Source organism: Ostrea edulis, chromosome 5, assembly GCF_947568905.1.
Source record: "Ostrea edulis chromosome 5, xbOstEdul1.1, whole genome shotgun sequence".
Lineage (NCBI taxonomy): Eukaryota > Metazoa > Mollusca > Bivalvia > Ostreida > Ostreidae > Ostrea > Ostrea edulis.
Window position 1 is genome coordinate 81,474,593 of NC_079168.1, and position 15,847 is coordinate 81,490,439.

The window sequence follows — 15,847 nt, forward strand, 5'->3', positions numbered from 1 at the left end:
TCTCCTCTGGCTGACATTTGAAATCTAAACCTGAACTTTCATACTTCATTGGAGTAATACATCCCAATAGACCGTGTTACCTCGACTGACTCCGTAGGGTATGTAATAGACCGTGCTACCTCGACTGACTCCGTAGGGTATGTAATAGACCGTGTTACCTCGACTGACTCCGTACGGTATGTAATAGACCGTGCTACCTCGACTGACTCCGTACGGTATGTAATAGACCGTGTTACCTCGACTGACTCCGTAGGGTATGTAATAGACCGTGTTACCTCGACTGACTCCGTAGGGTATGTAATAGACCGTGTTACCTCGACTGACTCCGTAGGGTATGTAATAGACCGTGCTACCTCGACTGACTCCGTAGGGTATGTAATAGACCGTGTTACCTCGACTGACTCCGTACGGTATGTAATAGACCGTGCTACCTCGACTGACTCCGTACGGTATGTAATAGACCGTGTTACCTCGACTGACTCCGTACGGTATGTAATAGACCGTGTTACCTCGACTGACTCCGTAGGGTATGTAATAGACCGTGTTACCTCGACTGACTCCGTAGGGTATGTAATAGACCGTGTTACCTCGACTGACTCCGTACGGTATGTCCTCTTCACGCTGAAGTTTCTTCTCCTCAGTGACAACTTGGTCAGCATAGAACCGGAGTTTGTCTTCCAGCTTATCCAGCCTATTCTCTAAATCCTCCAGCATATGAAGACCAAGAGCTAGGATGTCAACTCAGGAAAAACACAGTGCAAGATAAAACGTGTGAAATGCTTGAAAGAGTCCATGAATTGGATGTCTATCATAATTTTCAAAAGTATTCATTTAAAAAAAAATTAAATTTGATTTAATATGAAGAATAATGTCTCAAAAAACAATATCAATATTGCATGCTAATTTATTCAGATACGTGTCAATACATTGTGATATTCTGGAAAATATATATTTTTTTAAATCGGAAATTTAATGCCATAGACACCAAGATTTTGAATTTTTTTCTATCAAATCTATATGTAAAATATAGAAAAGGAACCTAAGATTTCCTGAATATTTTATTTTTCTCACTGTCTTTCTTTGACAGGCTGTGTATCAATTCACTACAATCTATTAAATCAAGTAATAGTTTACAAATTCCCCTGTAAATATGATTGTGTAATTCCTATATTCTATGAAAGAAAAGTATTCACTTCATTAACAATTCATTATGATTCAAAAAGCTTTTCTTTTTCATTAGAACAGTCTGACCAGTTTTAAATGTAATTTTAAATGAAGGATACGTGCAGACTCTCTTAGTATAGCTGCAATGTCTTCCTGAGATCCAAGAAGAAACGCCTCATCAGAAATATCCAGAGCGCCTTCTGATGTCAGTCTCTGGGGCCATTCTTCCTATAAAAAAATTATAGAACATTGCATCTGTAGCCATCTTTAGTAGCCTAAGGTTTTCGGTCCACTCTGCTCCCCACATAGTTCATGGAGAGCAGAGTGGACTGAAAACCCTTGGCTAGCGAAGATGAACTGTAGCGAGAAATGTGTCATCCTATCAGTGACTTGTCTGTCACAGGAAGTACATGTTTAGTTTTTGCCATTTTCCGCCACACTCAACAATTTTTCAGTTATCTGGTGGCACCCCTTTTTAATGGTGGAAGAGAGAACCCTGGAGATACAATGTACCTGGGAAGAGACCACCGACCTTCCGAAAGTAAACTGGGAAACTTTCTCACTTACCAGCGCGAGTGGGAATCGAACCCACGTCGACCAGAGGTGAGAGGCCGTGTGATTTTGAGCGCAATGCTGAAGTACATCATTATCTGACTTTTTACTTGTCTGTCACAGGAAGTACATCATTATCTGACTTTTTACTTGTCTGTCACAGGAAGTGCATCATTATCTGACATTTTACTTGTCTGTCACAGGAAGGGCATCATTATCTGACTTTTTACTTGTCTCTCACAGGAAGTGCATCATTATCTGACATTTTACTTGTCTCTCACAGGAAGTGCATCATTATCTGACATTTTACTTGTCTCTCACAGGAAGTGCATCATTATCTGAATTTTTACTTGTCTGTCACAGGAAGTGCATCATTATCTGACTTTTATGAGAAATTTAAAGTTTTCATTCTGCAAGGAGTGAAATCAAAACATCAATATCAGATAAAAATTTCTATGTTCGTTATAATGATCTAGTTTGCCAATACAACCTATTATTGGGTCAAATGTTGTCTGACCTGTTTCATATCAATTACACTCTGATTTTGACTACGGATTGCACCATTTACCTGATCAAGATATAGGCATTTTTCAGCTGAGAAAAGTTTATTTCATATTTTCATCTATGATGGAAAAAGTATGCAAGTAAGACCCATATGGAAGTTTTGAAATGCACCTGGGTTATTTCCTGTTAGGGCACTCTCATACATAGTAAGGTGCGAGATATTTGTTTACACGCAGGGTGGGACAAATGCCCATGCACCACTGCATAAAATAATATTCACCTAAGTTTCTGATATGCAGTTTCATCACCCGAATTCGATTGACACAGAAAGCAAATTTCAGGCAATTTCAGGGAGTGAATAAACACTTCAAATGTATCATATCATTTTGTTGTTCATACATATCATTATCTAGGATATTAGTAGCAAATATGACATCATTTCTATGTTTCATGTTAGTAAAACATTTCTTTCAATAATATTCTGTATTTCTTACATTTACATAATTAAACAGAAGCCGCTTTTCACATTTTTATCATCTTTTAACTGGTCGTAGCTGTACTCTGTCCCACTTACAAATTTAGAATAGTACTAAAACCACCTCCTATCTCGAAAAATGCATATTGAAGTTGTATTACAAAATTAGATATTCTTATCTTATTTAAGGGAAAAACATGTTTACCAGCCCCTCAACTTTCATGAACTCTTCGTAGTTTGTGGGAGGTACAGGTTTTTTCTTCTCTATGGTTGCCCCCTCCTTAGGTTTTCCTTCTGCTGATGGTGTGTCATACTGTGCCATGATGGCAGCAATATGGGGGTCCATTACTTTAGCCATATTGAATTTCTCCAAGAAATCAGTCTCACATAATGGCAGACATTGTGCAGTGACTAAAAGTATAAAATCTTTTAAACAATACCACGTAGATCACTCACAAATGACGGGTATCTGGATATGCTATGAAAATGAATCTTAAGCAAAGAAATTCTTACCACTGAGAATAAATTTGAACGAAAGTATTTTGTACATCAAAAATATATGGCAGTGAAAGTTTGAGAAAATTCGCAATGCCATAGAGTCTAGTAATGTAACAAAAAATGAAACTTTTCTACAATAAATTCATTTTAAACTTTTATGTCTATAGTCACTTAAAATCCTTGCATGATACGAGTTACTTACTTTATCAATTTATTACATTTTGTTCCCCCGCTCTGTTGTCAAGAACGCACTCCAAGATTCAGCCTAATGGCAAAGTAAGCTCTAGAAGCATTCCGACAGTATTAAAGTTCCGAAGAACTCTTCAGCTTTTAAAGGTAACAAAATTGAGAAAGGCGCCATTATTTGTGAAAAAATAAATGCAAGATAGCAGAAGTTCAGAAGTTACTTAGTTAGTGATTTTTTTTGAAGCGATTTGTTCATTTAATTAAATGGGTAAGTTTTGTAATGTTTACTTTTTCGTTACCTGCTGTAGTACTGGCATCATTTAACTGTAAAGGGGAAGGCATTTGTAAACTTGGAATGGAAACAGAAAACGTTAGTAAACAATAGTAAAGGCTAGACTGGGATTCGAACCCGGGTATCCTGAATGATTCAGTGACTCTTTTGTCATTGAACTATCAGGTACCGGTGATTGACCACTATATCATAGTATATGGTGATAAAAATTAGCAAAGCCGGAAAATACCTCCCTTTTTTCAATTCCAAATTATGTTTTAGGTCTTTTCCCGGTTCAAATGGAGTTAACGGACATGTAATTCCATTATACGGCGGATGTTCAATTATATAGCTGTGATTGGGTTCTATTCATCTATAAGTAGGCCTATGTGTTTGTTTTGGCCGGTTGACTCCTATTTGCCGGTAGACAGGTAAGCAGGTCGACAGCTATTTATTTTGACCCTTTGTCCTTAATGTAAATTTCTTTTTACCCGTCTACCTGCTGACCTGTCTACCTGCCAACCTGTCTATCTGCCGATCCGTCGACCTGTCTATGTCTATATTATTATTTCTATTGTCCGAATAGTCAGTAAATAGGTGTTTTATTATACCAAAGTAGACTTTACTTGTGTCAGACATACCAAAGTGAAGTAAACTAGGCCTAACATTCGGCATTAGATGGAATCAACTGAGGTTATTCGACTGGTAAACTAATTAGAGTTTTCAGACTTTGACGTCACAGAAAAGAAAACGTGGAAATAGTTTTGAGACTATTTCCCCCTGGGATGAGATAGTTCAGAAACTATTTCACGGCTAGCGTTATCCAGAAGAAATAGCAAATTTATTCACCTAACATTTATATAGCGAAAACATTTTGAGATATAATAATAGATAATAGATATGGCGCAAGCACCCTAATCTTTTTTAAAAGATAAGCTTGTTTACTATATAAAGTGATATATCTTACAAAAATGTATTTTTGAAAGTTTTGTGAATATAATTTGAAATATTTGAATTTGATATCTTTTATTATATTTAGCATTAGCACAGTCATATTTTGTTATTACCGGAATACTTCGACAGCTATTTGTAAGATTTCGGTGTTCCGAATGATCTGAGTTCACACTGTCGATTGGTTAGACCAAAACATCACTAGATTTGACCTTCATATATGGTTTCGTTAAATCCTTGTATAGCGATAAACGTGAGCGGATCTAATTTTAATTAGATTATTCTTTATGAAATCATGATGCAGAGAAAATGGTTGTCACAGAAAGATGTATGTTATATTAACATGATCTTTTTAAACAATTTAGAATCGGTCAGTGAAATGAAGAAATAAGATGTCGAGGAAGCAATTAGCAGAAGTTCTTCATTTACTCCAAAGGTATATTTATATAAAGTTCTTCAATTGTTTGAATATTGACAGAATAGTGAGTTTATAAGATACTATTTATGTTGCCATTTATCTACGTTTTATGTTGTAAATCTGAAGATTCCAGGGGCAGGATGACGGTAACCGAACAAAGACCGTGTTTGAGGGACGCATCCTGATACTGAAGATATTAGAGGGATGTTTGTCAGATAAAAAGAGAAGTAATAAAAAAAAACTAGTTAATGTTGCAGTATATCAGAACCGACAGTGGTATCAATGTCAGTCAATGCTGTTAATCTATTTCTGTAGAAATGTGGGCGTTATGTTTTTAGTTGCCGAGTCTCTGACCAGTACTGGAGAAAACAGCGAGTGTCACACAGTATTACAGTGGTGTCATCACTGTGTGGTCAGCAACAGGGAGTTCTTCATCCCACCCACCCACACACCAGGGGATGAAACCCCTCTACTGGGCCACACCCGCATCACTCAGTTACCCAAGGAGGAGCTGCTCTCGTTTGGTGAATCTCCAGGATTTAAGTTTTTCTTTTTCACGTATCTCTTTTATTAAAGACTGTTATGAGACACTTTAAAGCATCTCTCATTAAGCTAAAAATATTGAGTTTCTTGTAGTTATAACATGTAGAATTATTGCATGAATTATTCTTTGAAAACGATAAACTTGTAGCTTTCAGTCGCTGGTTTTTACTGAAGATGATCTGGCTTCAGAGTAAGCCAGAATGTACAGGTCTACACAACATGTGTCAGAAAATCACGGTGGAGCTACTACAGGCCATTAAATGGCGAGACCTCTACTGCTTCTCACAGCTCCTGACAGAACTCATCCACACAGTGACAGGTGTGTGTACAATTCCACAGACCCTCTCAACTATACACATACATGTCTCCTCCCATCTATCTGTCCATCCATCACAAACATGGTTATTACAGTACCAAGATTTATTTTGCAAGACACCTTGGCTTTTCTTCTATATAGAACTAGTTACTTGTAGTTTTCTAGAATTTTGGTGTAAACAATGAGAAAATTCCTTTTACTAAAGCACTAAGCTGCAGTGCTTTCTTGTCATCAGCTAATTTCTACTTTCGTTGTTTTGGATAACTCTCATGTACATACATACATGTGATATCTCACACTTTGTGCAAGAATTTCACGCTTTTTGAGTCCATCTCAAGAGTGGGTAACAAATTATCATGCATTTCCTAATTTTCATTTTAAAGAAGGGCACCGTTTGTCTTTAAAATTGTTGCATCTTGGATGAACTGAACTGAATAGGAAGAAAACCATAAACATGTGCCTGTTGTCTACAGGATATTATAACTCAATATGATCACACTTTTTCACCATGTCGCAAAATAATTTAATCTTGAGCCCAGTATGTTGACAGCCAACGACTTGAGGAAACGTGGAAGCTAGATTAGAGCCATTCCAGCAAAAAACGTGTGGGGGGGGGGGGGGGAACGACAGCCGATATTTTTTTGGATGAGCGGGGGTGATTTGGGAAAATATATTTGTATGGGTGGTTGTCTTCCAGGTTGAAAAAGAAAACATAGGTGCCTATGAATTATGATAAAAATGAAAATGTATCATGTTACGTTTCTTTTATTACAAAAGAAGAAGAAAAGCGGAGCCATCCTATTACATTAAGTACGAAAAAAGATTGATAAATGGGCAGATAACTCAATGTTACCGTAAAACTTTCCCCTCCAAGGCATTACCCAACCTATTGTACCTGTCCTAAACGACCACCTGTCTAACGCAACCAACGATTATGAGTTTTACAACCTTTTCGTGTAATTTCACCTTTATGAAACGACTACATTTTTCGATTACAACATGATTCCTACTTTTGATTTCAGTGGAGTATGACTATTCTGGGAATTATCGCCCCTAACACTTTCGTTTTAAAATGCACAGGTAATAGTTTGGCGGTGATCTTGTTTAATCGGCATTCTGAATCAATTATTATACCCAAGCTATCAAGGTGTGAATTTCGAGACTTTGATATGTGCGGGGTAAATCGGATATGAAATCTCCCACCTGGTATACCATTATAGTGAAAAATTTGCCTGATTGCGATATAAATCAGGTAAATATTGTGCTTGGGACTGAAATTTTAAATGGAATATTCGCGAGTTTGCTGTACGTGAGATTGTAGGGGAAAAGTCAAAGGAAAAAGTCACATCTATATGCATACACTTTGTAATTTAGGGAAATATCTGTCTTGCACTTATGTTGCGAGAAAACCTAACTCATTGAAAAGTTCTTTTCCCTTGCTTGCTTGAATTTGTACACCGCTATACAATACTATTTTATGTATACATATTGTAACTGATGTAATAAGACACATGTCTTTTAAAAGCAATAAAGAGAGTAACAATATATGTGAATCTAAATTTTAAGTGGTATAATTTCATATTTTATTTAGTTTTATATCATTAAAAAAAAACCAACTTCTTGTTATTTCAATAATTAACATGACATGAGTAAAATAAAAAGGACATGTACATCTAGTCTAGAAATGATATGACAATACCCCACATCATTAGTCTAGTGAAACTGTTTATTTATATTAAGCAAACAGAGCTAGGTTTCTACAACTCACATGTTTCCAAAGTATACAAAATTAATTGAATTTTTTTTTTCATTTTATATGCTGAGATCATCCTTTTTTTTCTCCCTACCAAAATTGCATTGGAAACCAAAATATGTAATTTTTTTCTGCAATGATTGCTACCTTCATCTCCCGATGAAACAACAAAGAAAGACATTTTATCGTTTATATTTTTATGCACTTTTAAAAATATAAACTAGACTTAAGTTCTAAAATATCATATGGTTGATCCATTTGTTACGTTAAATGAAACGGTCAATACCCCATTTGACCTTTGACTTGGTAATGATTATTAAGACAGGTAGTACTAGAAAACTGAATCAAGCTAGTTTGCAACAAACATGTATTCATTGTATGTTGAAAACAATGTCAATTTCTAAAGAAATATGAGAGAAAAGATTCAGTGAATGTAAATATATAGGATTAAAACCAATTTGAACTTGTTGAAACTAAACTACAGTGAAACTTCTCAAAACCGGCCAACTGTCGGACCAAAAAAACCGGCCGGTTTAGAGGGGTGGCCGGTATACCGAGAATTTAGCATTTAAAGACATTTCAGCTCAATTTTTATGAGATATTTCATTGACATACCACAAACCATATAATATGGTGTTCAACGACTATTATTTCACTATTGGAAATAAAACAAAATAATTTACTAACATGTTTATTTTCAATTTATAGCACTAAAACTAATTAAACATGAATAAACATTTTTACATTGACATGCATAAATAATGGAAAACATTCCGTTTAAATAAAACTGCATTTGATATATGTATAGAAATTTGAAGACTAGCAGTATTTATGTAGAATTTCTGCTTATGTTTTAATAAACAAAACAAACACATAGCCATTTGATTGCTGCAATTAATACACAGAGTAGGTACTGCTCACTTTGATATGGGGATCTATGATCAATTATCGGTGGAGATCAAACTAGTCCGCTTTTACCTACAGGTAATTATTACGAGAAAGAGTCTTGCTGCACTCATCTATTTTTAACTAAAAAATTATAACAGGATGCATTAAGAAAACACAGAGGCCTATTATTGGAATTCCTCTTACTTATAAAAACTGTTTACATCCATTGCTTATATCGTTAACAAATTTGTTTTAATGTTTTTGAAAAGTACAGTAGTAAATATGAAATTTTAATTTTGATATTTCTTAGGAATTTTAAGTCTATGGAAACCCCCCCCCCCCCCCCAAATCATTTATCTATTGAAAATTATCATTAACAGTCATGGGTTTGTTGTTTATTAACTACCACTTATATCCATGGTGCAACAATATGGCGTATTGATTGTATTCATTCAATCTGACAGTGTGCATATCTGTTTATAACATTTCCTACAGAAATTTGAAAGGGTCACTTGGATTAGCCAAGCACCAATTAAAACCCTGAACAGCACAGGTAAACTATAGAACTTATAGAGGCCAGTAGTGTTTTTCACACCTCCGGTTGATAATTTCCCACCAGGCCAGTAGATCAGTCATTTTTCACACCTGGCCAGTCTTAATCACCCCTCTGGCCAAAATTTTCTAGTCTTCAAATAGTGGCTGGTATTATAAGGGTAAATTACGCATGTTTGTTAACAATTGTACTTTAAAAAGTGGCCGATGTCCGGTTTTCAGGGGTGGCCGGTTTTGTGAGACTTTCTTTGTAAGGAAATGTTAAGGTTTCTGCCGGGACTTTGAAAATTGGCCGATATTCAGGGAGAACCGGTTTTCTGAGGGGCCGGTTTGGAGAAGTTTCACTGTACCTTTAAAGGAAAATCTTAATATACAGGCGATTTCAGTATTGAATTCTTTATCTTATTTATATGGGTGGTGGTGGCAGGGGAGAATCTAATTGTATGGGTGGTGGTAACAGAGGAAAATTTAATTGTATGGGTGGCTGTCTTAAAAATAAAGTGCCTCCCCCCCCCCCCCCCCCCCCCCCAATATTGTTATACCCCCCGCAACAAGTTGTGGGGGAGTATACTGGAATCGGGTTGTCCATCTGTCTGTCCATCCGTCCGTCTGTAGACGCAATGGTTTCCGGGCTCTAAAGCATTATCCTTTCCACCTACAGTCACCATATCATTCATATGGACTACCCATGGGATGAAGATGTTCCCTATCGATTTTGGGTTCAAAAGGTCAAAGGTCACGCGCACTGGACATCGAAGTAGCAATATGGTTCGGTTTGTCATGCCATTTGTTTTTTACACTCAAAAAAGAGGTAGTTTATACCTATTACCAACATCCTTTGGGAGATTGGGGTAAGCGGGGGGTATTCTTAGTGAGCATTGCTCACAGTACCTCTTGTTTTTGCTGGAATAGTTCTAAGTTATCTTTATATTATTAATGAAGTGAAAAGGCCACCACAGAGAAGATGTCTAAATAGTGTTAAATCTAGGATCTAGAGAGGGCACACATATCATATGTTCAAAAGGGCACTTTTCGTCACGGCAAGACAATTTCGGGGCACTTTCATTGTATCGTACTATGATAGTAATAGAATAATCATTCAGCCTCATTTAAAGTTGGTACCTGCTGCCTTGATTTTAATTTTTCAATCAACCTTGTGAAATAAAGAACAATTGTATATACTAACAAATATTTTGAAAAATTTTATAGAAGAAAAAGGGCATGGTGCAAATAAAAAGGACATGGCGCCAGCCAAAAAGGACGTGGTGCGGCGCCATGCTAGTTTGCTTTAGATTTAACACTACTAAATGTGCTCTTCTTTTTGTCAAAAGTTGTATACCTTTATATACTAATATATGAAATCAGTATTAACTAATGATAGGTTTAATTTTGATAAATTATCTTACTCTGTTTTTTTACCTCACCTGAGCCAAAGGCTGAAGTGAACTTTTCTGATCAAAATTTGTCTGTTGGCATCGTCGGCGTCATCATTGTAAACTTTTCACATTTTCATCTTCTTCTCCAGAACCACTGAGTCAATTTCAACCAAACTTGGCACAAAGCATCCTTAGGTGAAGGATGTTCGAGTTTGTTCAAATGAAGGGCCATGCCCCCTTCAAAGGGGAGATAATCACAAAAATTCAAAATTAGGGTAGGGTCATTTAAAAATCTTCTTAAGAACCACTGGGCCAGAGGAGCTGACATTTACATGTAAGCTTCCTGACATAGTGCAGATTCAAGTTTGTTCAAATCATGACCTCCGGGGGTAGGTTGGGGCCACAATAAGGGATCAAAGTTTTACATAGAAATAAATAGGGAAAATCTTTAAAAATCTTCTCCACTGGGCCAGAAGAGCTAAGATTTACATGAGAGTTTCCTGACATAATGCAGATTCAAGTTTGTTCAAATCATGGCCCCCAGAGGTAGGTTGAGGCCACAATAGGGATCAAAGTTTTCCATACAAATATATTTATGATAATCTTTAAAAATCTTCTTCTCAAGAACCATTGGGCCAAAGAAGTTGACAATTACATGAAAGATTTCTTACATAGTGCAGATTCAAGTTTATAAAAACATGGCCTCCAGGGATAGGTTGGGGCCACAATAGGGACTACGGTTTTACATGCAAATATATATGGAAAGTCTTCAGATATGGGCCAAGGTGACTCAGGTGAGCAATGTGGCCCATGGGCCTCTTGTTTGCATTTTGTTTCAAAAACAACAATTCATACATGAATATTGTATGGGAAATGTGGATTGTTGAGAGGCTGATAAAAACTTCATCCCAAGACCCCCAAACTCCCACCCTTAAATGAGCAAGATCTCACCCATTGTCTCATTGAAATTATCACATGTATGCATCTGACTTTGAAACAAGTCTCCTGTCTGTTAACTTACATATGTAGTACATGTATGTACAGATATGTACATATATGTATGTACTCGTTTCCCCAACATGCTACATCCACATGTAGTTCGCAGTCTATGTAACCTGCAGTTAATGTTGTAAACTTTCTTTCTTTTTTGAAATTTCCTTCTTTATTATCTGTCTTGCTTTTATGCCCTCTGGGCCCAAAATTGGAATAAAAAAAACTTATCTTATCTGTATCTGTTTCTCCTTTTTATCAAGTTTGTGATGGAGTGTACATTCAGAATTGAATATTTCTTATTTAAGCTTGTAGTATGGAACATTTGAGAATCTCATAAATCTCACAAATCAGATTCAGAGAAATGAAGTCTCAAGGGGTCTGCCAGGGTTTTAAATTAACTTTAGTCCATTCATCTCAGACTAATTTGCACCACAGACTGTTAACTTTCATGACCAATCAATCTGACTGGACTAACTGAAAATTCACTGTATTGTGGAAATAGAATGTTTAAAAAATCAGAAATTAATTTTCAGTTGGCTACTTAACCAGTGAACCTTCAATTTTATTTTTTGCTTTGGTAAATGTAATATTTAAGGTCATATGCAATGTTTCTCTCATCTTTTCTAAAACTTTTATTTCCATTTGAGTTCTTATATGATTTCTGAAGTAGGTTTGAATAATATTACTACACTTCATATATCAGTCTGGATAGCTCCTTGGTTAAATCACTAGTAATGCAAGGGTCCTGGGTTCAATCCCTGATTGATTCAAAGATCTTTGCTACAATAACTTAGTAATGTCCACATATATTCAACCCTCTGTAAGACATAAGAACTGACTTCACATATATACAACCCTCTGTAAGACATAAGAACTGACTTCACATATATACAACCCTCTATAAGACATAAGAACTGACTTCACATATATACAACCCTCTGTAAGACATAAGAACTGACTTCACATTTATACAACCCTCTGTAAGACATGAGAACTGACTTCACATTTTTGCTTGCCACAACCAGGAACTATCAAAATATGCTAACTCTAAAACAGACCTGGTAATAAGCCCCAAGTATTTTTGAATTTTCGTAAACAATAACATACCGCAATCTTTGTTTACAAAACAAATAATAACCTCTCTAAAATGAGCGTCTGTGATAATGTATAACCATAATTTTCATGTGAAATCTTTTAAGCATATTAGACAGTAGATTTTTATCATTAAAAGTGAACAAGGAAATTTTGGGGAAAATCGTGAATCAGTCCCTTTAAAGGTCATACACGACATTTCATTTTCTAAAACTTATTTTTTTCATCAATATGAAAAGTTCATGTTTATTTCTGAAATAGGTTTAGATTTTACATTTTAGCAATGTTACAATACTATATTTGGTATACAGGCCTTAGTTAGCTCCTTAGTTAAATCACTTAACTAGTAATGCAAGGGTCCTGGGTTCAATCCCTGATTGATTCAAAGATCTTTGCTACAATAACTTAGTAATGTCCACATATATACTGTAAGACATAAGAACTGACTTCACATTTATACACCCCTCTGTAAGACATAAGAACTGACTTCACATTTATACAACCCTCTGTAAGACATAAGAACTGACTTCACATTTTTGCTTGCCACAACCAGGAACTATCAAAATATGCTAACTCTAGTCTAAAACAGACCTGGTAATATACCCCAATTTTTTCTTTGTAGAAGCAAGATAAAATGCATGTAAATTATACCCCAAATGAAAATTTTTATATAATTGAGAAACATTGCATATGACCTTAAATGCTACTGTTGGGCAGGCTTAAAAGCAGGCATATGACTATGATTGTTGTAATTAATTGCAGCAAAATTGGATAAAGATAGGCAAAATGATCAGAAACAGAAATGACTGTTGCATTATCTGAGTTTTGTTAGCAATGCAAAGAACATATACTTGACACCAATAAAAAGAATGTTGAGTTGGATTGTGAATATATATGTAGTCAATCTCATGAATTTTAACAATAATCTCGGGTCTTGTTTCATTTGCAAAGAACATACCAATATGGCACTATCAAAGCTGTTTTTTCATTGTTGACTGCATGAAGTTTAAGGCTATTACTGTGAAACATATGATGATGGGCTTATTAAAGTGATTAACTTGAATATTTCAGATTTTATTTTAGCAGTTGTGAAACATGATATCCAAATATATTTTGTAAATTGTAAATGATAATTCTTCTAGTGTACTAACAAAATTTGATATGAATTCATGTCTGGCTTGAATAAAGTCTTGAAAAGTTAATGGTCAAACACTGGTTCTTTGTACTTTTTATTTTACAAATGTGATGTTCGTAGAACTGGTAAAGGTGAACGAGAACCTATATGCTGGAGAATCAGGGAAGACGTTACAGAGATTTAATGTGAATGAAGACATTGTGAAAAAGAGTTTAAGGGACCCAGAAAAGGTCAGAATGATTTATCAGTTGGCATGGTGAAAAACTCAAGGAAATAAACTGTCATCATAATCTGTGTTTTTCTAGAAATCATTGGTTCATTGGGTGAAGTTGAATATTTTATTCACTGATATGTATAGATGTAAGTGTCCAGATATTTTAATTGACATTTCGGATCAGATAAAAAGAAGAATTATGATACAAAATGAACAGGTATTCTGATGGGTGCAAAGTTTCCTACAATTTACTGTAAAGTGACCTATTTTACATTTAAGGATGACCCTTGATCTGACAGATATTATTACTGTAAAGTGACCCATTTTACATTTAAGGATGACCCTGGAACTGACACAGATATCATCACTGTACCAAGTCTTGATGTATTTACTGTAGAAGAATGTGAAAGTTTGCAGTTGAACTTGGTGTAAGTGTTTGTACCCGTGTTTCAATATTTATCCTAACCCTGCAACAGAGTTGTTGGTTGTTTTTTTTTTTTGGGGGGGGGGGGGTATACTTGAATGAGGATGTCCATCTCTGTCTGTAGACACAAGGTTAAGTTAAGAACAGCATTTAAAAAATCTTCTCAAAAACCATTGAACTAGAAATGCTAAAAATTAAAGTACATGCAGTTTTGCCTGTTAGTTATTCTAGAAATACATTTGATTTTATTGGCTTGTTTTGGGGGACTACTTTTGTAAAAATTGTATTTTTAAAATGAAACCACATTTTTAGCCGAGTTGCAATGAAGTTGAACTCAGCTTTTGGTTTGGTGATGCGGGTTGGCGGGCGGTTTGGCATCAACAATTGGTTTCCGAATGATAACTCGAAAAGTTTATAATTTAATCAAATGAAACTTTGATATATTGTTGGGTACCAGGTAAGGAAAACCCCTATTGATTTTGGAGAAAAATGGGCAAAGGTCAAGGTCACAGTGACTGAAAATAGAATGAAAATTTCAGAAAAATTAGGTTTCCGGAGGATAACTCAGAAAGTTTAAATCCGAATCAAATGAAACTTTGATATATTATTGGGTACCAGATAAGGAAGACCCCTATTGATTTTGGAGAAAATAGGTCCAAGGTCAAGGTCACAGTGACCGAAAATAGATTTAAAATTTTAAAAATATTTGGTTTCCAGAGGATAACTCGAAAATTTTGAATTTGAATCAAATGAAACTTGGATATATTGTTGGATACCAGCAAAGCAAGGCCCCTATTGATTTTGGAGAACAAAGGTCAAAGTCACAGTGACCGAATATAGATTGAAAACATCAGACAAATATGGTTTCTGGACAGTAACTCGAAAAGTTTAAAACTGAAATTAGTTCATCACAGTTATAAATATGCCACATCATTCCTGGCTTTACAATGTATCCCATGCAACTCGGTTCATGCACCCCTGGGTGCATATACTGATTTTTATTCACGTTTTGATTCAAAATGTAAGTTGTTCAAGATGTGCTGGAGGAAATGCGATTTTACAGCAAGTAGGTCCATGAAAACAGATCTGTTCTCCCAATGAGGTTTTAGGATTGCAAATGATATCAAGGACGTTTGCAACTTCGGTTTGGAAGGCAACACCTTTGAGCCAAATTTTAGACCTGTGGAAAAAAACCCACTATACCATATGCATATTATGCACACTTGCGATTGTGATCAATATATTGTCATTTCGTTACACCTCTATTGATTATAAGACAAAACATTATAAATTTTCTTTCCTATGATTTGTGAAATTGATATGTAGTGTAGATTGAAATTTATTCACTCTTTGCTAGCCAAGGGTGATGCTCAATGGTTTTTCAGAAACAAGCGTCACTCTTGGCTAGCAAAGATGTGATGTAGCAAATGGGGACCAGTGTTTATTTAAATTGGAAAATACTATTACCCAGGTGAATGATGTGGCCAATAGGCCTCTTGTTGGTGTAAAGATGACCGTAAATGCAAATTTCAGGAGAGTATT

The 15,847-nt window shown here is 35.5% G+C and overlaps 2 protein-coding genes across 8 annotated transcripts in view; one reads left to right on the plus strand and one right to left on the minus strand.

Annotated features, from left to right (window-relative positions):
- Window positions 1–3,946, minus strand: part of LOC125650697 (protein FAM227B-like) — a 29,994-nt gene extending 26,048 nt beyond the window's left edge. For 2 of the 6 annotated variants that reach the window (XM_056166454.1, XM_056166453.1), the window contains exons 1-4: window positions 3,396–3,499; window positions 2,901–3,106; window positions 1,284–1,392; window positions 588–728 (exon numbers count right to left, since the gene is read on the minus strand). In XM_056166454.1, coding sequence (XP_056022429.1) covers window positions 588–728; window positions 1,284–1,392; window positions 2,901–3,053 — 403 coding nt within the window. In that variant the 5' untranslated portion in view covers window positions 3,054–3,106; window positions 3,396–3,499. Of the gene's footprint in view, window positions 1–587; window positions 729–1,283; window positions 1,393–2,900; window positions 3,107–3,395; window positions 3,521–3,678 lie in introns of those variants that run through there. The other 4 variants (XM_056166456.1, XM_056166455.1, XM_056166459.1 and 1 more) reach the window with 3 other exon arrangements.
- LOC125652836 (serine/threonine-protein kinase atr-like) overlaps window positions 3,524–15,847 on the plus strand; it is a 107,355-nt gene continuing 95,031 nt past the window's right edge. Inside the window, exons 1-8 of one of the 2 annotated variants that reach the window (XM_048882266.2) lie at window positions 3,524–3,647; window positions 4,967–5,037; window positions 5,146–5,246; window positions 5,358–5,543; window positions 5,711–5,881; window positions 13,788–13,897; window positions 14,218–14,309; window positions 15,839–15,847. The exon at window positions 15,839–15,847 is cut by the window's right edge and continues 106 nt beyond it. In XM_048882266.2, coding sequence (XP_048738223.2) covers window positions 4,994–5,037; window positions 5,146–5,246; window positions 5,358–5,543; window positions 5,711–5,881; window positions 13,788–13,897; window positions 14,218–14,309; window positions 15,839–15,847 — 713 coding nt within the window. In that variant the 5' untranslated portion in view covers window positions 3,524–3,647; window positions 4,967–4,993. Of the gene's footprint in view, window positions 3,648–3,967; window positions 4,030–4,966; window positions 5,038–5,145; window positions 5,247–5,357; window positions 5,544–5,710; window positions 5,882–13,787; window positions 13,898–14,217; window positions 14,310–15,838 lie in introns of those variants that run through there. The other variant, XM_048882267.2, reaches the window with a different exon arrangement.